This window comes from Camelus bactrianus, chromosome 5 (assembly GCF_048773025.1).
Source record: "Camelus bactrianus isolate YW-2024 breed Bactrian camel chromosome 5, ASM4877302v1, whole genome shotgun sequence".
In the NCBI taxonomy this organism is placed as follows: domain Eukaryota; kingdom Metazoa; phylum Chordata; class Mammalia; order Artiodactyla; family Camelidae; genus Camelus; species Camelus bactrianus.
Window position 1 is genome coordinate 24,553,519 of NC_133543.1, and position 25,395 is coordinate 24,578,913.

The 25,395-nt window shown below is 34.9% G+C and overlaps 2 protein-coding genes across 12 annotated transcripts in view; one reads left to right on the forward strand and one right to left on the reverse strand.

The window, feature by feature from the left end:
• The window catches only part of CCNT2 (cyclin T2), a 38,350-nt gene extending 21,793 nt beyond the window's left edge, over window positions 1–16,557 (forward strand). For 3 of the 11 annotated variants that reach the window (XM_010973229.3, XM_074363542.1, XM_045508872.2), the window contains 6 exons: window positions 1,264–1,324; window positions 3,250–3,312; window positions 6,600–6,645; window positions 8,275–8,438; window positions 12,162–12,232; window positions 12,746–16,557. In XM_010973229.3, coding sequence (XP_010971531.2) covers window positions 1,264–1,324; window positions 3,250–3,312; window positions 6,600–6,645; window positions 8,275–8,438; window positions 12,162–12,232; window positions 12,746–14,173 — 1,833 coding nt within the window. In that variant the 3' untranslated portion in view covers window positions 14,174–16,557. Of the gene's footprint in view, window positions 1–1,263; window positions 1,325–3,249; window positions 6,965–8,274; window positions 8,439–12,161; window positions 12,233–12,745 lie in introns of those variants that run through there. The other 8 variants (XM_010973230.3, XM_045508873.2, XM_010973231.3 and 5 more) reach the window with 8 other exon arrangements.
• A 6,058-nt stretch (window positions 16,558–22,615) lies between these two features.
• The window catches only part of MAP3K19 (mitogen-activated protein kinase kinase kinase 19), a 51,863-nt gene continuing 49,083 nt past the window's right edge, over window positions 22,616–25,395 (reverse strand). Inside the window, exon 14 of the mRNA XM_074363541.1 lies at window positions 22,616–22,996. Coding sequence (XP_074219642.1) covers window positions 22,930–22,996 — 67 coding nt within the window. The 3' untranslated portion in view covers window positions 22,616–22,929. The remainder of the gene's footprint in view (window positions 22,997–25,395) is intronic.

Sequence of the window (25,395 nt, forward strand, 5' to 3'; positions counted from 1 at the left end):
TCTATTACTGCTTAGGAATGTAATACCAGGAAGTGATCTGGCAGCAACATATTTCATGTTATGTTCATGAATTTCAGTGTCATTCTTAGTCATGTAAGGCTTTGATTCAAAGGTCCTTTTTTAAGTGTATATAAATGAGTTGCTCTATCAGGAACTTTTAACTTGTGAATGACTACCAGATTCTGTTACTTCCACTTGATTTGGGTCAAGTTTAAGGTCCAGATTAAATATATCTGATTTTATTAATGACAAAGTTTATCCTGGATGTCGGCTTTAAGTAAAGGACTAAAATATTAATGTAGCCATTCAGTAATAGAGAATGTGTGATTACTTAAAGATAATTTCTGTCATTTCTGTTAACTTTACAAATTTAGAATTATTTCTTGTGAGTACTTCAGGTACTGTGCCAATAGAAAAATCTTACCTTTTAAAGATCAGCTCAATGACCTTCTCAAAATGTCACAAGTAAAATTAAGGTACTTTCACTCCGAGTTTAGCAATATGTCCTTACATAGATGAATATTTATATATAAGAAATTATTTTCTTATCACCTTAGTCATTTTTCATGATCTAAGACTGAAATGACAGAAAGTTTTTCATACCTTTATTCTCCAAGTAGTTGCATTTGGGGAATGACTTACTGAAATTGAGGGAGAAGATCCTCTATTTTTGTCCCCAACAGTGTATGGTACATTGTTTTGGTATTTTACTTCTAAAATTTTTTTCTTTTAATATGAAAATTTGAGGGTTTGTTTTTATTTTATTTTGTCTTTTCTAAAGAGAGAAAGTTAATTCTAAAAATAACTCACTGACTTACTATGATGGTCAAGGAATTACCACATGAAATATCCTAGAGTGAGTTAGTTGATAAGCCTTTTCTTTAAAGGTCAGTTTGAATTTGACATTCTTACTTGGGTTGGTGCTTCCTGTCCTTAGTGTGTCTTGAAGTGCCAATGCCTAGGTAAAGTTTTACTTTATAGGCTGGAGATCTCTTTTTTCATTTAAACTACCCCCTTTCATATTATCATTATCTTTAGGTTGTTTTTTTTGTCTTTTGCTTTGTTTATGTTTCCTGTATTAGAAGTAATTCTGTTTAGACTTGTCACAGAAAACAGGTTTTCTCTATCACCCTCAATTTATTTTCTTCCTATTTCCAAATTGATTTGTTTGTAATCAGTCTATAATTCTTATGAGATTTAACAATCCCATAGTCTAGTGTTATATTTACCAAGCATTTTAATATTATTATTTTTACCTGGCAGGCTTACCTTCAACAGACTCAAGAACTGGTTTTACTTGAAACCATAATGCTACAAACCCTAGGTACGTATGTCAGTATTTTTGTGGGTGTTCTTCAGTGTAATAAATAAAGGAAAAGATTTCTGGAATAATTTTTATCATTGAAAAAAGTTTCATTTGAAAATAAGATTTGGGGCCAGAAGAGTACTGCTTGATTACAAGGAAGTCGTTTTTAAAAATTTAATGTCATTTAGCATAATTTAATTGAATGATAAACATAGCCTTCAGTGTGATATCTTATGTGTTCAGATATTTGACACTATGCTTCATTCTGGATTCATAATATGATCCTTTAGGGCTACTGCATATTATTTTAATGTTTATAAACATAACATGGCAGTCCTGCTGTACTAGAGCTTATAATCAGTATTAATGAATTTATCACATCATTTTTAATGTAACATAGTTATTTAAGTGTTCTTAATCCTTTTCTAAAAATTACATTGTCTGCAAGATTTGTGCAACTTAAGTAGTCTGTAAAAATTATTTATTGTAATCTTATGAGGAGATTAGGCCTAAAAAGAAGGTTTTGACTATATAAAGTCATATATTACTTCTAGAAGGACCTAGGAAGGTGCTGGGGGGGAGAACGTAGGCTTTATGGAGATCTGCACTTAAATCTATAGACCTCTGGCTTGCTTTGTAAACTTCGTCAAAGTTCCTTTACCTTTTGTACCTCCATTCTGTATGTGCAAGGTGGAACAGTAATGCCCACCTGAACATTAAGAATTTGAAGATGAAAGATAATGTTTTTAAAAAATCACGACATAGTGTGTTTTATAAATAATCATTATTTATTATGTAGTTATTTTTATCTTATTTATGCATCATTCCCAAGTGTTGAATAGAAGTCTAATAATCATAGCTTCCCATCATGACAGATTCTTCTTATGACAAAAGTAGCTTGTATGAAACACACATAACTTGTTGAAAGTTTTTATAATATAAAAACAAAAGTGAGAATCTTACTCTCTCCAAATCCAGTGATTTAGCATGTTACTGTTGTTTTTAAATTAGTTATTTTATTACATAAAATCATTGAATCATATTCATATTGTTGACAGATTCTTAAATACGAAGAATGGATAGCATTATTTTAAGGGAGAACATTAGAATTTATAAGATAAAATTCTATGGCTTTCAGTAAAGTGTGATTTTACAGCTTTAGTAACAGTAGAAATATGATTAGACCATACAATAACTTTATAAATCCAGATTATTTATTAGGATGTTATTCATTTACTACTTCTGGAGGTACTGTATAATGACCTCCACTTTTTTATTTAAAAAAAAAAAAAAGGAAAAACCCTGCTCTACCTAAGGGGTTGATTGGACATTAAAAGCTTTTCAACATTTCATCTTTGGTTTTAGAAACAATGATTTGATCTTGAGACCTAGAAGGTTTGCTTGCTTAACAATTTTATTTTTATTAGTAATGAAATGTAGTTACAAGCTAAATGGTTGAATCCCTTTGATCTAAGGCACACTGAAAAAATAAAAGGGCCATATCATTTAAATGGTCATTTTTTCCCTTGTGACCCAAAACTTACATTTATGAAAAATGTTCTTTTTACATCTGAAAGAAAGAGTAGGAATATGTTACATAGTTGGAATCCACTCCTTAAACTGTGGAACACGCTTAATAATTGTATTTGTCATGATTTTAGGCTGTTTTTAACTTGAAGATAATCTCAAACTAATTGTAATTATGAATTTTGAATAAATACTAACCTATGAATAACTTCAGTCTTTGTAATTGGAACATTATTTTTGAGAAGATACTGTTTCTCATCATTGAAGGTATAATGAGTGTGTCAGTGATGAGAAACTAACTTGTCTTTGGATTTTCTTAATGATGAAAAAATATACATTTATGGTTGTGTGATGAGTGGCATTTTTCAGACAAATATTGTAGTGGTGATTGGGAAAAAAAGTGCTTTTCATTTCAGGTTTTGAGATCACCATTGAACACCCACACACAGATGTGGTGAAATGTACCCAGTTAGTAAGAGGTAAGTGATCTTTGAAACTTCTAAATTAAGTATTAATACTTTTTAATGTCTGTAATGATTTGAGTGCTATTTTGTTCTTCTGTCCTTTTCTTGAGTTTTATTAAAATGGGGGAAATGTCATTTGAAACATTATTTTTCAGTGTTCTGCTTATTCATCAACTTCTATTTGTGGTCCTTCCTGGTGAATTAGCTTCCTTTAAATTTAAGTGAGTGTCTCATTTCACTAAAAATTGGAGGGCTTCCAAATATTTAGATTCTTTCTACCTTCCCATTGGGCTGTGCCTATCCCATTTCAGTTTGTATTTAAGATGTAACTATTTAACATATAGGTGCGTAAGATAGTGTTAATTTCCAATTTATGTCAAACTTGCATTGACTTGTTGAAAAGTGATTATAGTTTGAGTTTGGAGGCCAATTTCAAACTTTCAAATAAAAAATGGCTTTCTTGGCGGATTTGTCATCTTTGGGAATGTTTTGCCCATGTTCATTTGAATAAAATTGATTTAATACATTTTAAAAATCTTTATCATTATTAAAAATGATTTCCTTTTTATGTGTAGTGAGTAAATTATTATATAGCATGATACGTAACAGCATGTGATGTACCTGTTAAACCTTTTATAAACAGGAATACAAAGTTTTTGTATTGTTTGCTTTACTCCTTATAAAGCATGTTGGTATATGTTGTTCTGCTCTTGTTAATACATCCTATGTCTTCATATCTCTAGAAATATTTTTCACACAGATGCATGCAGTACTGTTATTTCTACTTGCCTGTTTACCATTTAAAGTGTTGTGTACTAATAGCAACCACTTGGAACTTTTAGTGTGCCTTTTTCTGTTACTTCTTTTTGAAAATGAAATTTTGCAGTTTCTTTTACCATCAGGCTTTAGGTTTATTCTAAACAAATTGGGTAAGACTTTTGAAGGCCTTGTTTTTTAGTGTTTTCCTAAATGTTCTCATATTTTATATATTCCAAATTGAATTCATTTTATACCTAGGTAGGATTTCATTATGTAATGGCTACATTAAAAAAAAAAAGACGTGTTATCTGGTACCACAGTTGTCATTGTTAAAAACTGGAGTTATAAAAATCCCGTTTATATATCTTTTAATTCTAATAGTACATGTTACCATTTGTAAACTAGAACATATTTAATTATGGTTCCTATTCTTCATAGTTATATTTTTATAACACTTTCTCATCCTCAGTATTAAAGTGTAGTATAGAGTTGTATAGAGAAATAGTGTATAGAAAAACTGAATGTTGAATTAAGAAAAAAAAAGCTTTAGAGAAGTTTTGTTTTCCTGAAAACTTTCAAGGGTAAGCTCTTTTGTCTGAATAATGGAGAGCCATATATTTGCCTTAAGCTGAGCTTGGTAAAGAAAGATACTGAAGGAAGATATTAATATAGGTGAAAATATATGTATGTACATACTTAGTAGGAAATGAAACTGAATTTTTTGCTTAGTATTATTGTGACATTTGAGTCAGTGTCTCTTAAGTGCTTTCTAAAGAAGCTAGAGACATAAAGCCCATTTATTTGCAAAATTGAGTAGTAAAGTTCAAACATGTATAAAAACTAAATTTGACATATATCCAAAGTAAAATATTTAACTGTGATTTTTTTATTATTAATGTTTAAAATGTGACTGATTCTTAAATTTTAGTACAAATCCCATGTATGTTTAACTTCATTTTGTCTGACTAACATTTCAAGTAACTGTAATTTACATCTCACTCCATTTTAAAATGTTCTTTCATGTTTGATATATTTTTTCTTTTGCCCTAAAACCACTTTCAGCTAACAGCAGAACATTTTCCCTACATTCCTCTCTGTTGCAGTGACTTTTAATAGGATACTGAAAGTTCATATATTCTGAGGTGAAAACTGCAATGGCTTGACACAACATTGTAAAATGATTATAAATCAATAAAAAATGTTAAAAAAAAAAAGAAAGAAAGAAAGAAAGAAAACTGCAATGGCAATTGAAAATTATTTTTACTTCCTTCTCTGAATATTTTGATTATTTTGATTCTTTTGTGGGATGGGGGTGGGGTAAATGTGTGTTTTTTTCTAAGTCCTCCCTCCCCCCCACCCCACCCCACCCATCCCTACCCCAACCCCCGGAGATGAGAAAGTTATTATGCTACTTTGCTGCAGAATTGGCTAATGTCATTTTACAGGGACCTTTCATTTCTGTGATTTCTCCTTCCCTCCCCACCAGGAAAGAATGCCATACTTAAGTCACACTGCCTCCAAGACATCTGATGCTTTGACACTCTTCCTTAGCACAACTCTGCTAAACCCAAATCCCTTTTGTAAACCTTTATGTTGATGATCCACATGGGGCAGCGGGGGAATAACAGGTGCCACGAATGAAAATAGGAGGGGGGCAAGGAATGTTGAGACCTGTTAGAGAGGGATGAGTTGAGGTGAACTGATCCTAGGTGAGCAGAGGGGAAAGATACATCAGTGATGATGAATATACCTGGAAAAGGGGGGGGGCAGAGGCACCCTGTTGGGAAGAATAAGAAGTAGAATAAGGGAGCGGGGGACTGTTTTCAATTTCAGCGTCTTAAGAAGCTAGTTAAAAATTGCTTTTCTACTGGGGACCAGTATTGAATCATCCTGATTCCTTCTAGACTTGTATCTTTTCTAAAGTTGTCATTAATTGGATTATATAATTAAAAATGATACAGTGGCATTTTCTATGTCTACATCCTTATGATGTTTCTGGGTTATTCTCTTGATGCTTAGTAGCGTGATGAAAAACTCAGTTTGTGCTCTGAGTTTCAGGGGTGGGGGTTTGTTTTGTTTTGTTTTCTTTTGTTTCTTTTGGTGAAAGTACTTAAGCCAACTTAAATATGATGACAATCAGGATTAAGTCTGGCAGGCAACTCTTTGTATTTTGTGTTAGACTTCAAAATCTTTTCTTCTTCTTCTTCTTTTTTTTTTTTTTAAATCCAGGAGAATGCTTTATTGCAACTTTTAGCTGACTAGATGCTTAACTTAGTAACAAGTTTAGCCCTTGTAACTGGCTAGCTAAAAGCAAATCGGCTTGTTTCTCAGATCTTTGGGGGATAGCAAGAAACATTTGAGTGAATGTTGTTGAAGATTTTCAGTAGTATAGAAAATGATGGCGCTCTTGTGATGTTTGTAAGTAGTAAGTAAAATTTACTTTTTGTGTCCAAATCTTTGAAGTTTTTGTTGTGTTGAGAACTTTTCAATGGTAGCACGTTAAAGCTGACAGTACTGTTTTCGTTTTTTTTCTTTTCTTACAGCAAGCAAGGATTTGGCACAGACATCCTATTTCATGGCTACCAACAGGTTGTTATCCTGACCCTCTTTGTTGCACTGTTGTAGCACACTATAGCTTCCTTTAATGCAGGGCCCCCTCAATGTGTCTCTTACCCTTGTTGCAACAGGAGACTGGACCATCTCCTGTGGTGGTACCTTCCTGTCTGCTTTGCGGTGTATTGTACAAGGGACTTTTGGCACAGAGGGGTTAAATGCACAATGTGAAGTGTAGTGGTGCTTTCTGATGACATATTCTCGATTTGTGAGTGCATAAGTCTAAAATTGGTAGCCTGAATAGCAGCTAAAGATTACAAAGAGCTAAACTTAACGTAGAAATTCGAGCAACTTGGTAAGTATAAAGCTATTTTTAGTTTACAATTATAGTTAAATGACAATTTTTAAAAATTTCACGTTGATCCAATCTTAACTTTAAAATAATCATTAAAGTATATTTAGTAAATAAAATTTATATAACTGGGGTATTTTTTTTTCCAGATAATACCCACCAGTAGTAAATTAGTAGTAGTCAAGTCCTATCAGTGCCTTGATTTGCATAAGTGTAATTTTTGCTTTAAAAAAACTTACTTCCTCTTCAGCTTGTATAAAAAAAAAGTATGGCATGGGTTTGTGGTTGATCAGTAAACATTTACATCGATTCTGAAGCTGAACTGGAAGAATAGTTTTTTAAAAGCCTTTCATATCTAATACATAATTTTGTTCTGGATTGATGACATTAATGATTTAAATTTGTTTTTTAAATGGGTCATTGCGGAGGAGTGGACCAAACTAGCTTTATGTAGTCCTTAATTTCTTGTGACACTGTTAAGTTTTATTTGAAAGGTTAGATTGGCAAAAACAAGTATATTTTCTTAGATACGTGTTGTTGGGATTTAACCTCTATCCCTAGAAATTCTGAACAACAAGGCAAAAAAATCCCTTAAATTTAAAACTTTGGTTAGAAAGGGCTAGCTGTGACATGTTACATGCCCAGTTTTTGGCGTGTCATGAAAGGAGAGAGATACTGTTTTTGTAGTATTTAGCAACATTGGGCCTTGAAGCTGTTCAGCAAAAGGTAAGTTTTCTCTGGCTTTAATGAGAAGATAGGTTTACATAGATAAGTATTAAATTCTCTTCAACTTACTTGAGAATTAATTATGTTAAGCTACATTAAATGGTAGAATCCCTGATTTTAATGTGATGTTGAAATTACTTTGTCAGTTTTAAGTCTTCTGCTTTTTCTTTGCTTTTTTGCCATATTGTTACAAAACAAACAAAAATATCAAAAAAAAGTTTAAAGCATTATACTTGTATATAGTAATTATTGGAAATGTAATAAAGAAGTAAAAAATACTTCGAATTTAGGTGTAAAGCAAAATTTAGAAATAGTAATATATTAGTATTAATAAAATAATATACTCTGAGGAGTAAGCGTGAAAATGTTTATAATATATATAGATTTTTTAGTATTCAAATTTTTATGAATAGTCATAAAAAGTGTTAAAATGTTAGCTTTTAATTTAATAAAGTTTTGTACTCTAGATTTGAAGAAGAAAACCTTTGTAATTCTGTTTTTGCTGTAATCTTATTGGTAAATGTTTTTCTTTGTTTTACATGTTTGAATTTCTATGACTCTTCATTTTCAAACCTGCTCCACAACAGTCTGCATCTTACAACCTTCTGTCTTCAGTACAAACCAACAGTGATAGCATGTGTATGCATTCATTTGGCTTGCAAATGGTCCAATTGGGAGATTCCTGTGTCAACTGATGGAAAACATTGGTGGGAATATGTGGATCCTACAGTTACTCTGGAATTACTAGATGGTAAGTAGAGAAAAATAAATCTTTTTTAACATTGAATTTTTTTCTTTTTATTATACATTTAAAATTTTCTCTTATTCTGTATAGGTTTGAAAAAATTGGGCATATACTCATGCCCAATTGAATAGTTACCAGTTCTGGCCCATCCAGCATCCTCCTTCCCCCTGTAGTTATTTTGATGCTATTAACAGTTTGGGAATAGACTTTAAAAGTATAATTACATGATTAAATGAACAGGATGAAAATAAGGATTCATTAGCCTAAAAAAAAATAGTATATTAACTACCACTGAATATTTAAAGCACTTTCAAGATTTTTCAAAGAAATATGATTTATAATGCTGCAGGTAGATAGTACAAGAATACCTAATTTAAAGTACACTAATTTTGTTGAGTTTAATATGTATACACACAAAGTCAGGTATTACTGTTAAAGATGTGACCAGTGAGCTATAGGTATTTTCATGGTAATATTCCTTTCTCTGTTGTTCCAGTGATGGTGAAGTGTGTCATTGTTGCCTTGCATTAATAAGTTATGGATTGACCTGGAAAAATTGTTGTTATAAGCTCTGTAAATTACAAACCTGGAACTGGGGGAGGGCATCTCCTGATAAGAAATTTTTGTGTTTGAGAAATAAGAAAAGCTGGCCAGTGGTACAAGATTCTTGGGGGTTAAGACATTTTAACCAGGTAGCATTTCATACACACACACACACACACACTCTTAAACTGGTATATTAGATTTTCAGCTTATTCTTTTTGTGGGCTTTCCCCAACTTCCTTTACAAAATAGAAGCTAATGAGAAAATTGGATTTACAGGACATCTGTTACATAAAGTGAGAGAGTTTTATGGCTTTATTCCATTAATATCTTAGATGCTTCTTTAAGATAGAAATTTCTTTAAGGGTCTGCAGCCTTTTCTGTGAAGAGCCAAACAGTAACTATTATAGAGTTTGTGGGCTGTTCTGTCTATGCAACTAGACAACTGTGCCACCATAGCTGGAAAGCAGCCATGGGCAACTTGTAAATGAATGGTTGTGTTCCAGGATAACTTTATTTATAAAAACAGGATGCAGGACGTAGTTGGCTTACTGGTGATAGTTTGCCTACCCTTGTGGTAAAATATTCTTTTTTGTCAGATCTCTTGATTTTCTAAGCCTTTTTCTTCCCTGAAAAATTTCTCCTGGAGTATATATCTCATGCTGTATTACTGCCACATGATTATCCTCTTTTTCTTACCAGAGGTTTTTTAAAGTTTATCCAGAGTACATGGAGATCTTCAGTGAGTTGAAATAACATCTTCTAAAAACAGTGGAGGCTTTTTTTTCCATATATGATTTGAAACGAGGTTAACTATGCCGCCATCTTACTTTAGCAGTTGATAAGATATAGTAGTCATCATTTTAATAAAAATAATTTGTGTGTATGCTAAAATGAAGCTCACAAAAATCAAGTAATCTACCTTTTATCCTGTTCTTCAGTTGTAGGTAAAGTGTTTTTTGTGTGTGTTTTGGGATTTTTTTGACAGAACAATATCCCTTTGCTTCTATTCTGAAAAGGATTAAGTTCATTATTCTTTTGGAGAACCACTGAATAGGAGTCTTGGACAGTTAACACACTGAAAATTTCCACGTATTATATAGCAGCTTTTTCTCTGTTTTGATAAAAAAAAAATGAAGTAACAAAATTTAAGATTTTAAGAATATCTGAATTATATCATGGTATCTGAAGCATCAGTGTTTACTGAAATAATTTATTTAATGACTGAGCCAAAAAACAACATTGGCTTATACTTGACTTATCTGCAAGGGGAGTTTGTGGGTTTCAGTTTGTTTTTATGATTAGTAACAAACCCTGGTATTTTTTGTATTTCGAATTTTTTCTGTATATTAGCTTTGAGGGAGAAGAGCCTCTATTTTAAGCATCATATTGTGATTTTTGTGCATGTAGCTAATTACTTAAACTAGCAGTAATTATTTAATAGATTATTTTGTTTCTCCGCTATAATTCTTAATAGAAGATACTTTAAAAAAGAAAACCAAAGCTTATTTACATTTTGTGCCTGCTGCTGTACCAGGTTTTAAACCAGAAATTTATGTGCATTTAATCTTTGATAACCAAGCTGTTGAAGAAATTGAGTCAAAATAATTTGTTAATTTTGGACCCAAAGGCATTATGTATCTGCTGGATTTACTAGTATCCAAGTAGAAAAGTGGTCTTTTTTTCAAATGAAGAAAAAATAGTACAGGCATAATAGTACAGGCATTAGATTTTTTCATCCAAACTGGATCAAAAAGCTCTTGAGACATTAGCAGTAATTAGTTGTCACTGCTTGTGAGCATATAACGGTGCCAGGTTTTTGCATATTCTTTGCTTCTTTGAGACAAATTCTATATTGTTTTAATTTTCATTACCAATCTTAACATTTGCCTAGAATAGTTTATAGAAAAGCTTACTGTTTACACTGAAAATGGTAAATAAATCTGTGTAGTCTCTACTGAAAAATTATTATTGGCCTTAATATTTTATGATATTGTAATTCATTTAACTAATACTACTAATATTTGTCTTGGAAGTAGCCAATAACTTTATTAGTGACACTATTTTGGAGTAGAAAACTATAATTCATCATAACTACACTACTTTGGAAAAGTGGCTCATCTCATTGTAATTCTAAATTTAAGGGAAAAAATTGTGAAAATATGACTAAGGTGGTTTACTGATACATTAATGGTATTGACTGCTGGGAAGTTATATGAGTATAGGTAGAGAAATTTTTTCATTTAACTTTGACATGGTTTTAAATGTAAAGAAACTGCAAGATAGTACAGTTTCTGTGCTGTTACACCCTGCACCCAGGTTCTCTAATGTTAACATCTTTCATTATAATACATGATTCTCAAAACCAAGAAGTTAATAGCATTGGCTTAATACTATTAACTGCAGATTTTATTTAGATTTCCCCAGTGTTTCTTTTCTAGGATCCTATGATCTGTTTGGTTAGCATGCCCCTTTAATCTCTTCCAATCTGATAGTTTTTCAATCTTTCCTTTTCTTTCATGTCCTTGACATTTTGAAGAATAATAGTCAGTTATTTTATAGAATGTTCCTCAATTGAAGTTTGTCTGATATTCTCCCATTATTAGATTGAAGTTACGCTTTTTTGGCAAGAATACCACAGAAATGGGTTGTGCTCAGTGCATCTTATCAAGGGTATCATGTTGATATGTTTTTTGCTGGCAAATATGATCATTATCACTTGGTTAAGGCCCTAAAGTTACTGCTTTTCTCTTTGTAATTAATAAATATCTTGTGGAAGGTATCTTGGGATTATACAAATAACCTCTTTTTCCTTAAACTTTTGCCCACTAATTTTAAAGAATCTATTCGTAGATCTTGCCTGCAGCAGTATCACTGTATTGTTTGCCTAATGGAGATTTTCTATTTGGGGGGAATTCTTTTTTAATGCCACTAAGTTTTCCAGAGATTTTTAAGTAAGCGTGTAAAATTAGGGGGATGTAGAAAGAGTGGGGTTTTTGTTTTGTTTGTTTTTTAAGATTTGTCTTTGAAAATAACAATTGTGTCTAATTCTGTATATGCTAATGGTTGAATCAGGAGGGTGATAGTGAAGAGATGAACTCTTGAGCTTTCTTTTTAATATTGCCCACTTGAGAATTCTAAATCTAAAACCACTTTCTAAATTTTCAATTTAAATTTTATTTTTAGAGCTAACACATGAGTTTCTGCAAATATTGGAGAAAACACCTAGTAGGTTGAAGAGGATTCGAAACTGGAGGGTAAGAGAATCGGCAAGGTTTACTAGAGTATCAATTTATCACTTATCTAACAACTGTATAGCTTATCAGTTTGAATTTTTGTGGTTAAGTATTTTTTCCAGTATTCCTAAATAATCACAGCCTATCGTAAGCTACATATACTCATAATGTAGTCAGCCACTGTGTCCGATAGACTTTTCTATAAATACTTTCTAAATTTCTTGTTTAATTCTCATAGTGATTACAATGGAAATATTCTCCTCATTTCACAAACAGGAAAATTAAAGCTAGACAAGTTAAATTCCATTCTCAAATTCTGGGCTAGGATTTAACCTGTGTCTAATTCTAAAACCAGTGCTTTCAACTATTAATAGCCTTTTTATGTCTCTAAACAAGATATTTATTTACTGGCAACATAAAGTCAACCCCCAGGTGATTTTATTTCCATATATTTAATATAGAATTTTTATAAGCAAAGAAATTTCTATTAAATTCCTTTGCTGTCATTGCTTCTTCTGTGTTTTATTTAAATAGGCTACTCAGGCGGCTAAGAAACCAAAAGTAGATGGACAAGTATCAGAAACGCCACTTCTTGGTTCATCTTTGGTCCAGAATTCCATTTTAGTAGATAGTGTTACTGGTGTGCCTACAAACCCAAGTTTTCAGAAACCGTCTACATCAGCATTCCCTGCACCAGTACCTCTAAATTCAGGAAATATTTCTGTTCAAGACAGCCATACATCTGATAATTTGTCAGTGCTAGCAACAGGAATGCCAAGTACCTCATATGGTTTGTCATCACACCAAGAATGGCCTCAACATCAAGAGTCGGCAAGGACAGAACAGATATATTCCCAGAAACAGGAGACGTCTTTGTCTAGTAGCCAATACAACATCAACTTCCAGCAGGGACCTTCTGTATCACTGCATTCAGGATTACATCACAGACCTGACAAAATTTCTGATCATTCTTCTGTTAAGCAAGATTATACTCATAAAGCAGGGAGCAGTAAACACCATGGGCCAATTTCTGCTACTCCTGGAGTAATTCCTCAGAAAATGTCTTTAGATAAATATAGAGAAAAGCGTAAGCTAGAAACCCTTGATCTGGATGTGAGGGATCATTACATAGCTGCCCAGGTAGAACAGCAGCACAAACATGTACAGTCCCAGGCAGCCAGCAGCAGTTCTGTAACTTCTCCCATTAAAATGAAAATTCCCATTACAAATGCTGAAAAACCTGAAAGATACATGGCAGATAAGAAGGAAAAGAGTGGATCACTGAAATTGCGGATTCCAATACCCCCCACTGATAAAAGTGTCAGTAAAGAAGAACTGAAAATGAAGATAAAAGTTTCTTCCTCAGAAAGACACAGCTCTTCTGATGAAGGCAGTGGGAAGAGCAAGCACTCAAGCCCACATGTTAGCAGGGACCATAAGGAGAAGCACAAGGAGCATCCCTCAAACCGCCACCACCCCGGCAGTCACAAGCATTCCCACTCGTACAGTGGCAGCAGCAGTGGGGGCAGTAAACACAGTGCTGATGGAATACCACCCACTGTGCTGAGGAGTCCTGTTGGCCTGAGCAGTGATGGCATTTCCTCTAGTTCCAGCTCTTCAAGGAAGAAGCTGCATATCAATGATGCATCTCACAACCATCACTCCAAAATGAGCAAAAGTTCCAAAAGTTCAGGTAGTTCATCTAGTTCTTCCTCCTCTGTTAAGCAGTATATATCCTCTCACAACTCTGTTTTTAACCATCCCTTACCCCCTCCTCCCCCTGTCACATACCAGGTGGGCTACGGACATCTCAGCACCCTCGTGAAACTGGACAAGAAGCCAGTGGAGACCAACGGTCCTGATGTCAATCACGAGTACAGTACAAACAGCCAGCATATGGACTACAAAGACACATTCGACATGCTGGACTCGCTGTTAAGTGCCCAAGGAATGAACATGTAATCATTTGTTTAGGTCAATTTTTCCTTTACTTTTTTAATTTAAAAATTGTTAGAATGGAAAACTTCCTCCTGATCTAGCAGTGGTTAACACCTGCTGTTGCTGCCACTGCTTCAATATTTGTAAGTGCTGCTTTATTCTTCATTCTGAAAAGAAGAGATTATAGTAAACAAGTCTTTATCTCCACATATGATAGTGTTATAAATACTGTAACAGCATGGAAGGTGCAAAACTCAGTATTTCTGCAATTGCAGCTAAGAACATTAGGATGAATGGCTGGCTGCTTCTAGGAATATAAGATGCCTCAAGCATTTGTTATTTATAATTTGAATACTGTAGCTATTTTTTGTTGCTTGGCTTTTGAATGAGTGTAAATTGTTTTCTTTTGTGTATTTATACTTGTATGTATGATTTGCATGTTTCAATGATAAAGGGATAAAACAGTATACTGACAACTGTTTACAAGAAAGTGGAGAAAAATGTACATACATTTTTGTATGTTTAGATATTACCATAAATACTCAGGATTGGAGCTGCTTGTAAGTATAACAATATACAGAATAACTTTATTTTATCTTGTCAGAGTCCATCACTAATCTAAAATAAAGGTGGCACTTTTTCATGTTAACCTTAAACTCTAGGCCTTACTGGAAGCCACTGAAGGGGGACACTTCACTACCAGATGGGTATGCAGTGCCACAGATGGTCATTTACACTGTGAGGCACTGATTCTGCCTTCAGAGGTTCTGACCAGATTGGCTGCTGAAATAGCCCCTAATTTTCTGAAGGCTTGAAGAGGAAAAAATAAAGTTTACATACTCTAGATGTGAAGTGCATTTAAATGTTTGTTGGCTTGTTGCAGTACTATAAACACGGAGCTGTTAATAATGGTTATGTAGATGACTGTGATTTGAAAACTAAATTCACAAAAACTTACATTAGTGAAGAATTAGTAAGTTTTTTTCTTAAATAAAAAACTTTAACACTACATATTTCAACAGTAAACAGGAATCGCTTTTCCTTTAGCATTCAGAATAACACCACGTTCTTAAACATACTCCTCCCCTGAAGTGTGTTTGTGTGTGATGCCATATTTCTTTTTCAGGTAAACACAGTCTTCCTTATAAAAATGAAATTAAACCTATTGCTATCTCAGTTCTTTTATATTCTAATAATAAATAAAACAAAAAGATGACTGACTGTGCACTGTACCTGTATTTATAGCTTATAGTTGTTATCAGGAAGCTCTGAGGAAAAAAAAAAAAAAGTCAGCCTCCAGGTAAACAGCTAGTGGAGGTTTTACATTTGTTTGCACATCTCAGTATATTCCTGTTGAGGTCAAGTTTGCACAGTCTTCTGACTTCTGAACAAACAATAGACTTAAACTTGTTTAAAAATTTGTCTTAAATGCCAGTAATATGGCTCTGGTTTATCAGCTAATCTTCAATTCTGTGGTAAATCTTTGAGATGGGTTGGATTCAGCTTCTTTTGAACTGAAAACTGTCTTAATTTTTCCTCTATGTATATGAATTATTTTTGTTACAAAGCCACTGATATGTGCACAATTGTAATTTTACTCAAGTATGTTGCAGTTGTAAATACTAGAGTTTAACCTTGTGCTCTACTTTTATTTAGCAATTACCTGATTTGCCAGTAGCTTTATAATTTTTTTAAGATAATTGTTCATTATTTTGTCAATGTTATTTGAATTTAGGATACTAGGAGCCTCTTTCTAGGGACTTTGCCTAGCTAGCATGTCCTAACTTTGTTCTTGTCTTGCATAACTTTAGTAATCTTTGTCATTTCATGTAACTTTATTGCTCTGTATGGCATATTATTGTATCCATAAACATGGTAATTTTGATACAGTTATACTTTTACAGTGGTACATAATCCAAGGACTAGTATAGAATTAAGATGAGTGCAAGATGAGGGAGGGAAGGGTTTTGTTCTTGGTGATTTAGATGTGAAACCTCTAAGGAGCTATCATGTGAAACGACATAAAGTTGTCGTGCTACTGTATGATTGGGGGTGATGATACCAGGAATTTTAATAAGATTTTGTAAAGAATATCCAGAAAAGTAGTGAACTTATTTTCAGTATGACATAGAAAACAATGTGAATATTTAAGGTCTGTGACTATACCTAAACTTCACTAAGAATTTGCAGAATTGTTTTGAGATGTGAGAATAAAGGTAATTTTGTTGAATCTTTATTGGTGCTAATGATGGACAGTTAAAAAGGTAGCTAGTGTATATTGTTATGGGTCAGTACTTATTAGTACTTCCAAAATTGAATTTGAAATGCTGTGTATTCACTTTTCACTCTGTAAATGTAATTCTTTACAATGACTTTATTTATTAAAGGGCAGCCAGTTATAATTTTTACAGGATTGTGTGAGCTATTCAAACTCTTTAACCTCTGAACAGGTTATTAGCTTCTAAAACCACAATGGGGATAAATATGGAAATCCTTTTAAGTTTCATTTCCATTAAATGAGAACCCTTATAGTTCATTGCAATGAATTTACTTTAACCATCTCATTTGCATAAAGTAGTTCATCAGCCTGGTCCTGATAGGCTCAACCAAAGAAAAAGACTCCAATGAATGGACATTATTACTGAGTCTTCTTGTAAGTAGCCATAAATAAACCAAAATAGTATCAAATTTAGGTGTGAAATTCCACATGTGCAAGTACTGTTAAGGTGATACATTTTTGATGAGATTTTTAAAAATATTTGAACTATTAAAAAACATTATCTTTAAACATCCTATAAAAGAGTGATTCATTTTTTAGTTGTGTTTTCCCTAGATCATAGATGTGTTACCTTTACACAGAAGCACATTACATAGAAAGACTGTACTTCTACCTCTTTCAAGTAATTTTCTGATATTGAGCTGTGCCCCTAAATATTTGCCTTAGCTATTTTAAAATACAGTACTTTCAGAACCAAAGCAAAGGAGTGTTTTTTTTTTTTTCACAGAAACATTCTCAGAGGCCTGCTTTACCAAAAAAACTGGTGGTGGTATCCTTGCGTGGTAAGACCGTGCAAAGTGTCCTAGTTCCTGTTTCTTGTTTTACCTAAGGTTCATTTTTTTGTTTGTTTTTGCAGATAATTAAATACTGAAACGTCTTGTAGTCACCCCTCAGTTTGTCTTTGAAAACCATTACATGGGCATCTTGACCTTCCTCTGTATGCAGCTTCATTCTGGCTAGAGTTCTTAAAGAGTACAAGAAAATTTCTGCCATGATACGTGGTTTCATGCAGAACGTCATGAGGGGTGCTTACATTACTTTGTACCAACGGATTATGAGTATGTAGGATACCTTGCTTTTCTGACCTATCTCTCGTCTTTGAACTAAAGAAATGGCTAGCTGAGGGCTACTTCAGATAACCAAATTTAAAGTGTTTTTGTTAGTTACCAAATGTCTTGCCTTAAAAGCATTTTTAAGCACATTTTTTGGTTATATTTGAGAATTTAAATTACTGGTTTTTATTCCTTAACCAGTCTTAGAAACAAACTACTGCTTACATATGCATCACTGTTATGTACTCTGAGTACCCTTGGTTGATTAGATATGTTAGGGTTTTGCATATACTATGGAGATAAGTAAAGATTTTTTAAAAACATGGTTATATCTCTAAAGAAAGACACTTCTACTGTCAAGATATCTCACCATTCCCATATTTTATCTGAACGAAAAAACAGTTGTTTCTCACCTGCTGTGCTTAAATAGCTAGGTGATTTTTAAGATGTCTTTGCTGAGGAAAATTTGAGAGCTTTTGTTATAAAGAATTCTTGATTCAACAGTCTCAGCTTTCTTGGGAGGCAGTAGGATTCACTAACTACATTTATCCAGATGAAAGATCAACAAATCGCACACGTGGGGAAGACTTGGTGGCACATGCTAATCTTGTGTGCCCATTTGGTTATATAGACTGACTTAGGGATTTTAGCATTGGAAAAGCAGCTCATTCTGTCCCTGCCCTCCTAGGGTGCCAAGATATGGTACCAATGTGTTAATTTGAGAATTCACAGCTATATTAATAATCTGAAATGTGATTGCTATAAATTGGCACATATGTAAGCCAAATAATCAGTAATTTGTGTTACAAGAGAAGTTTGCCTCTGAACCATCTGTCTTTACTATAGAGATGATCTTGCCAGTGGGTCTGAAGTGCTCTCAAGTTTCTGGCACTGTGCATCCATTTCTTTATTCCACAGTGTCAATTTGGGCACAGCCAGCTTTTGTTTCTGTGACCTCTCTTTTTCTGTTAATTTGCTAGTATGTTTTCTGCCTGAAATCTCTTAATTTAAGGTAGCTTGATAAGCAAGACACATTTGAAGGCTGTCTGACTAGGAGTAGTTTTGATCTCAGAAACATGACTTAACCTGTTCGCTGTGATCCATTAATCTCAAAAGTGAATTCTGAGGGCTAATTTCCTTTATTTCCAAGTTTGGGGAAGAAGCCTCACTTAAAACCTGTTTAGTAGTTGGTTTAACTTCATTTGCCTGTTGTTAAGTAAAGAGTACATTCTTTTTTAAGCTGTTTTCCAGCAGCTTCACTTAGTTTAAAAACTTCACATGTGCTCATTTATTATCAGCAATAATTGGGATTTTGTTTTCTGAATGTACTCAAAACCCCCAAGGACTTTTGAATAGGATGTTTGCTGATAGAAAATCCAAAACAGGAAGATGTGTATATGGTATGATTCAATTAGACATTGAATTTCAGCTGAGTATCTATTATAAGGAATTATTAATAAAGTTTGTTTATTGACAACATAAATCCAAGGCTCTTAACATGTCTTGTTAATGTGAATCAAATAACTTTCAGTCCCTGAGAGATGTGGGAAATAAGGTCTTTAATATAAAAGTTACTTTTTATTTGGATGACTCCATTTTTTTTATGGCCACTGGGATCAGATTGTCCATTTTTCAGTCTCAACACCATCACTTAGTAGCTGTCTTTGGGGAAATCGTGTGACTTTGTGCCTGGATTTCCTAATCTATACAATGTCAGTAATAGTACCTGTTTGTTCAGTTGTGGGGCTTAAGGCATGGGTGATGGAGGAGGGCCAAATAGGATAGGTGGCATTGAAGAGAATCCTAATAGAAGTACATTTGGGATATTGGAGAGAGTGATGAAGCCCAATCCAGGTACAGTAAACTTGAGTGTGTGGAACATTGCTTGCCTCCTGTTTCCAGAGTTTAAGTTCTTCATTCTGATTCATACTTTGGGATTTTCTTGTGTACATTATTGCGTCACCTCCACAAAAAGCACTGAGTAACTGGAATTGTCTGGAAGAGGGATTATCCATGAAAAATTTTAATCATAAACTGCTTAATATTGCTTCTCTCTCCTACCCCTTCTTCCCTCCGTCACCAATTTTCTTGCAACTCCCACTTGAAAGGAAATGGAAGCCTTGCAATGGCTTTCATAAACTAGAACTAGGATAGAAGAGCTACTTCCTCAAATATGCATTTTAAGCCTAAATGTAAAGTAAATGCTTTGAAATCACCATAAAAGATTTGTCTTCATTTTGTGTTAACACCAGTAAGGGCTTTTTTTTTTTTTTAAAGCACATAATAAACTTGAGTTTTACTTAGGAACATTACCAAGTCGATTTCCATTTAACCAAAGTTAGTGATTCCATTTAGTAATTCATCCTACTCCATTGTTTCTTCCCTCTTTTTCTTCCCTGCTGTTACAATATAGTGGAAAAAATTGTACATTTTTGTTTTAACTCTAGTATGACCTGCCTGTTCCCTCCTAACACCACCTCCCAAAGCAATATAGGCTTCACCAAATGAGGGTTTTTCATCATATTGCCATAAAATTAACAGGCTTATTGAGACCTTACAAATGTCCAGGCACACACCCAAGATCAGTTTTCTTTAGTCTTTCAGGTCATAATGCGTAGGAGCAATTGCTTTAGAGGCGACTTCAGACATGGTTTTTCACAAGGGTGAAAAGGCATGGCAGCAGGAAAAGTATGGCAGCTTTTCCTCGGGACTGCTTGCCCTTTCAGCTTTTCACATAGCCATACACAAACACTCTTGTTAACTTTGTTCATCGTCATTGAAGACACAGACTGCTCACCCCTAGTGCTTTAGAGTTGAATCACCTGGAAAGCTTTTTCAAAATGCAAGTTGCTGTATTGCATAGCTGCTCTAAACTGAATACTTGTCAGTGCAAGTCTGAGGAATAAAGATGGCCTGCTAGGTGATGGAGGCTTTCGATGCTCATTGAGCAGATTTAGTGGGTTTTTATCTTGGAGCTACTCATTCCACCACGGCCCGGACTGCTGTCGTGGTCAAGCAGGAGAGTGGGTGGAGCAAGTGAATGGAATGCTGTACACTCCCCAGCCCTATACTGTAGAGCTCGCTCGCTCGCTCGCTCTTTCCCACTGTGGCAGCTCCCCTAATTCAGCCTCTGAGAAATGGCCACAGTGTAAAGGCTAAAGTAGGTTAACGTTAGAGAGATGCTATTGAGTTGGAACTTCTTGTAGGATTTTACTTGGGAAGTTAAATTTCCTTTGGTTGACTGTGAGGCCCTTTCAGTATGTATTGAAGTGCACTTCTGAATGTGATTGAAAACTGGGGCAGTGTTCATGGTGAGAAGGGAGGTAGTCATAGAAGGGAAGGCAATGTTGCTACTAAGTGAAAAATGAAAAGATTTTGACACCATTAAAGTAATCAAAATCACTAACTGGACCAGTGAATTTATCAGCATCTCTGGAGTTTTGTTTGCTCTGAGTAAACCTTAATGTTGTAACCAATTACATTTATAAACTACAAATCTGAGAGGCAGCAGGGAAAGGGCACTGAAATCAGACATCTGGATGGCAATCCTAACTCCCCACTACCAGTTGGAGTGACCTTAAGAAAGTTACTTAGCCCTGAGCCCTATTGTTCATTAAGTGAAACTACTACCAACCCAAATAACAGCCAGAATTGAATTAAATGATGTACCTTTATTAGTTGAGTGAATGCTATCCCTCCCAGCCCCCACCGTTCTACACTCAGTCTTCTTTCAGGACCTATACCTCCTAAAGGAAGATACAAAAGGAGCAAACACGTGGCAACTGATAGGAACGTAATTCCAATCTTCGTGTCTTAAAACAGTGAAAGACAAAACAACAGAAAGCTTTTAGAACCAACACTTGCCTATTAAAAATGTACAACTTTTGAAGGTTCTGCTAAATATTCCAAGATAAAGTTCAGTATTCTATATCAATAGAAGAGGGGTAGGTTTGTTAACACCAACTTCATGTGTCCATTACTGTGATCTGTATACATAGCGTAAACTGTCTTAGTCCCTGCCCTTTCCCCATCGGGTTTGAGAGGTTTGAATGTAAAGTTAATTGCTCCAGAATCAGACATAATGATTCAGATTTTAAAGAATGCTGAAATCGCTACTAAAATTTTAAAATTAAGCCCTACTTAAAGTGCTCATGTACAAGTAAGTAAAATAAGGGGACACATCCCTTAAGTTCTCATCGAATATGAGGGGAAAACTATCCTAGCTGGAGAGAGAGCAGGAAGGAATTCCCACAAAGACCCTTCTAAATGTGACCAAAGTAACATCTACCTCAGCCGGACTGCATTTCGCATTTATTTCAGAAGCTTCTGGAGGAGCAGCTTGGTTTTGACAAAGCCTGACAACCAGTGTTAGAAAACACCTAAAATTAGTTTGTAGTCCCATCTTCAAATGATAGCAGCCAGTGAAAAGAATCTAGATTTAGCTTAAAGATACATATATAGGTATCAATGAAATTTAGTAGGTGAGTGGAGGCACAGCAACGGAAACCTTATCAAAAAAACACTTCGTCCACCAACTTAAAGTAAGGCCTAGTGATAATTCTGACCAACTTGTCCATGTTCATTATTGTGAGGTTTTCCGGTATTCTGGGAGTGAAAGTGGGAGGTGACCTCAGCAGGAGGAGGAGTCCTTCCTTCAGGGGAAGTCAGCAAAGTGCCCTGGAAAGGTTTATATGCTGACCTGCTCTCCCCTTCTCAGATCGAGCTTTTACCCCACCAGCTGGCTGCGGTTTATGACCTGATTCACTCTGCAAATAAGTGAAGACCTCCAGTCACACTATAAACTACAAGGAAAGCAGCCTGAGGTGTAAGGAGCCACCTGCAATCGCCCAACTTCTTGTGGGTGGAGACTTCTAAGGAGTTAGGGGAGCCCCTGATAATGAAAGGCCAAGACCCTTAGCTCTCTTCCTGTTAACTTGGAGGTTCCTGTGATCTGCAACGTTTAGACTGCTGCCTACGTAAACAGTCTAGCATTGTTCTACTCCCTTTAACTTTCCACCCTCCTCCACTCGCCTTTGCAAGAATTTAAGCGTTTTTTACCCACTAAACAAGAAAATACGATTTTGTTCTTGTTTCTATAATTTTAAACTGATGACTTTAAAATTGGCAGGCCAAAAATAAAAGGAAATAATCATATAAAGCAATAGAGATCATAGTTCCTAAATAGTCAAAACTGTAAATACTGGAATAGTTTTTTGTTGTTGTCGTTACTGTTTTAAGAAGAGTTTCTCATATTGTACATGGGTAATTGTGCCTGAAGCGCGAGGAGGCTATCTGTAACTAAAACCTTTCTGTTAGCGACACTGCAGGATCTGGTTAAATTGGGTTACATCTGTTTTCCAGTAGGGAGACAAGGGCCCTTAACCATCATTTCCACCATGAAGCAGTACTGGAGTATCCGTAATGCAGCTGGAAAGAGTTTTGATGTCTGTTCAGTGACTTGTCTTCAAAAAGGAGTGCTGCAGGAGCTGGACAGCAGAAGGTCGTGCATGCTGGTCCCTAAGAAGGAAAAACATGTTAGAAGCAACACCCAATAAGCTGCCTGTCAGCGAGATCTACTTGACTCAGAATACCTACTTTAACAACGGAAGTACAACCTCTGCCAGTCAAACAGACTTGCGTTTTTAGCTGTGTGATCTTAGGTGAGTGACTCCAGCTCCTTCCTCGTCAGTAAAATGGGGGTAACAATAACACGTAACTTACTGAGAGAATTTTAACAACGTATAATACAGCTTTTTAAACAGGGTCACATAGTAAAAATTCAAAAATTAGTACCCATTATGATTCAAAACCAGTCCCTACTTTTCCATTGTACTTCTTTCTGCTCAATTGTTTGGGGCATAATTTAGACACAGTAAAATTCACACTTTTTGATGTACGGTTTAATGCACTTTTAATTAGCATGAAATTTACTTTTAAAATTTAGAGGCAATTGTATCCAGGATTGAAAAGCCTTTTAGAGGTAGACATTTAAATATGCTTTGGTGATTAATAACCCCATTTGGGGCACTCTTGAATGAGCATAAATGAAAAGGAGACAGTTATTCAATTAGCACCATTGTGGCTTCGTTTTTTTTTTTTTACCCTCTCAAGAAATCAAAAAGGTTTTGCCAATGAATTAGTCAATGAACTAATGAACCAGTCAATAGTTATCTGCAGTGACCTATTCCAAAGGCATTCTTTTATTGGCTATCTTGATAATTTTGGAAGCAAATAACCACCAAGAACAGACCAGGTGAAAATGGAAATAAAAATAAAATACTTTAAAAAGAAAGGGACCATAAATCATTTCAAAATTAAAAACCTCTCCCCTTCTGGAGGCTCTTTCTCCTACCTTCAAAATATGCATAAATCTCTTCTCTCTTCAAAAATCTTTAAATGGCTACCATTTCTACTGCCATCCTATTCTATTCCTGCCAAATTTCTCTAACTTGGCCAAACCCAGTAACTTTTTTTCAACATTCATTATCCTAAATCCTTAACATTTGGCCTGCACCTCGATACAGAAATTGCCCTTTTAAAACTAACCATGACCTTCTCCTTACCAAATGTAATGAGCTCATTCTCCTTGTCATCTCTGTAGCATTTGAAGTATTCACTACCCACTTCTTTCTGAAACAATCTCTGCTTAGTCTTAGGAGAAACTGTTCTCTGTGTTCTCTCACCTTGGGGCAACTCCCCTCCCTTCCTTTCTTCCAGTTGTGTACTAGACTGAATTCTACGCATATTTTGCTGTCTTCTCCCATGAGCATTTTCAAAAACATTTTCCTCATTTTTTCATGGTTATAGCTACCAGCCTTATGATTTTCAAATATACACCTCCAATCTTAATTGCTTCCCTGAGCTCCAATTCCATAGCTCCAGATGTTTTCTTCAGCTTCCTCCTCTGTTCCTCTTACTATTATTTCTAACATTATCCAGGCTCAAAACCATGAGATCCTGTCTTCCTTCATCACCAAGTACCGATTCATCCTCCTCTGAAATGTTTTCAAGTCCCCTTTACACTCTTACTGCTTTCATCGCCATCAAAGTCCAAGCTCTGGATTCCTGAATGGTCTCCATTCGAGGTCCTTCTGAATATGCCAGCTGACCTGCCTCCCCACAGTCCTCCTCCTTTGCAGTCCCCTGCTCTTCACTGCCTACTGCAACAAAATAAAACTCCTTGGCCTGACTTGCCAGAACTTCTGAAACCTGCCTGTACGGGTATCCCCAGCCATGCTTGCTGCTTCCTTCTTCCCCAAATTCCTTTCTTTTCTATTCAGTCCTTGTTCCTAGTTTATACCTGATCATCTCTATTTCTGAATCTTTAAGAGTGCCTTACCCCTTTATTTATGACTATCCACACCTCCAAGGACTGTTGTCATAGACAACAGGCAAGAGTCTAGAGTCCTTAGGGTGTTTGCCATAGAATTTCAGGAGATAATTGCATGCTTGCCTCTTAAGGTGGATTAGTGTTTTCCCAAAGGGTTATTGACTGTGGAGCCCTAATTATCTACCCTCTGCTCTGCTAAGCAATTTATATATACCATTTCACTTAACCTTCACAACAGTCCTATTAGTTGATTATTAGTGGTGTGAGTTGTGTATTGCTTAGTTTATGAGGCAGTGTTTTAAAAGGAAAGCCATAAAAAAAAATTCTTCCCTTTCTCTTTAAAGATGTGTGTGTGTGAGAGAGAGAGTAATGACAACTTGAAAGAAAATGAGAACAGCAAGTAGTTTCTGTGGCTCAATAATAGATCATTGTTCATTTCAGAACAAAGCAACCACAGTAGTTTTAAGAGCTAAGACCAGTCTCCAACAAAACTAGTGCTGATCTATATGATATTCCTAACACCTTTATATCCCTTTGGTGAGGTTTTTTATGGGGGAGGAAGGGGAAGCCCTGTGCCTGGAGCTCT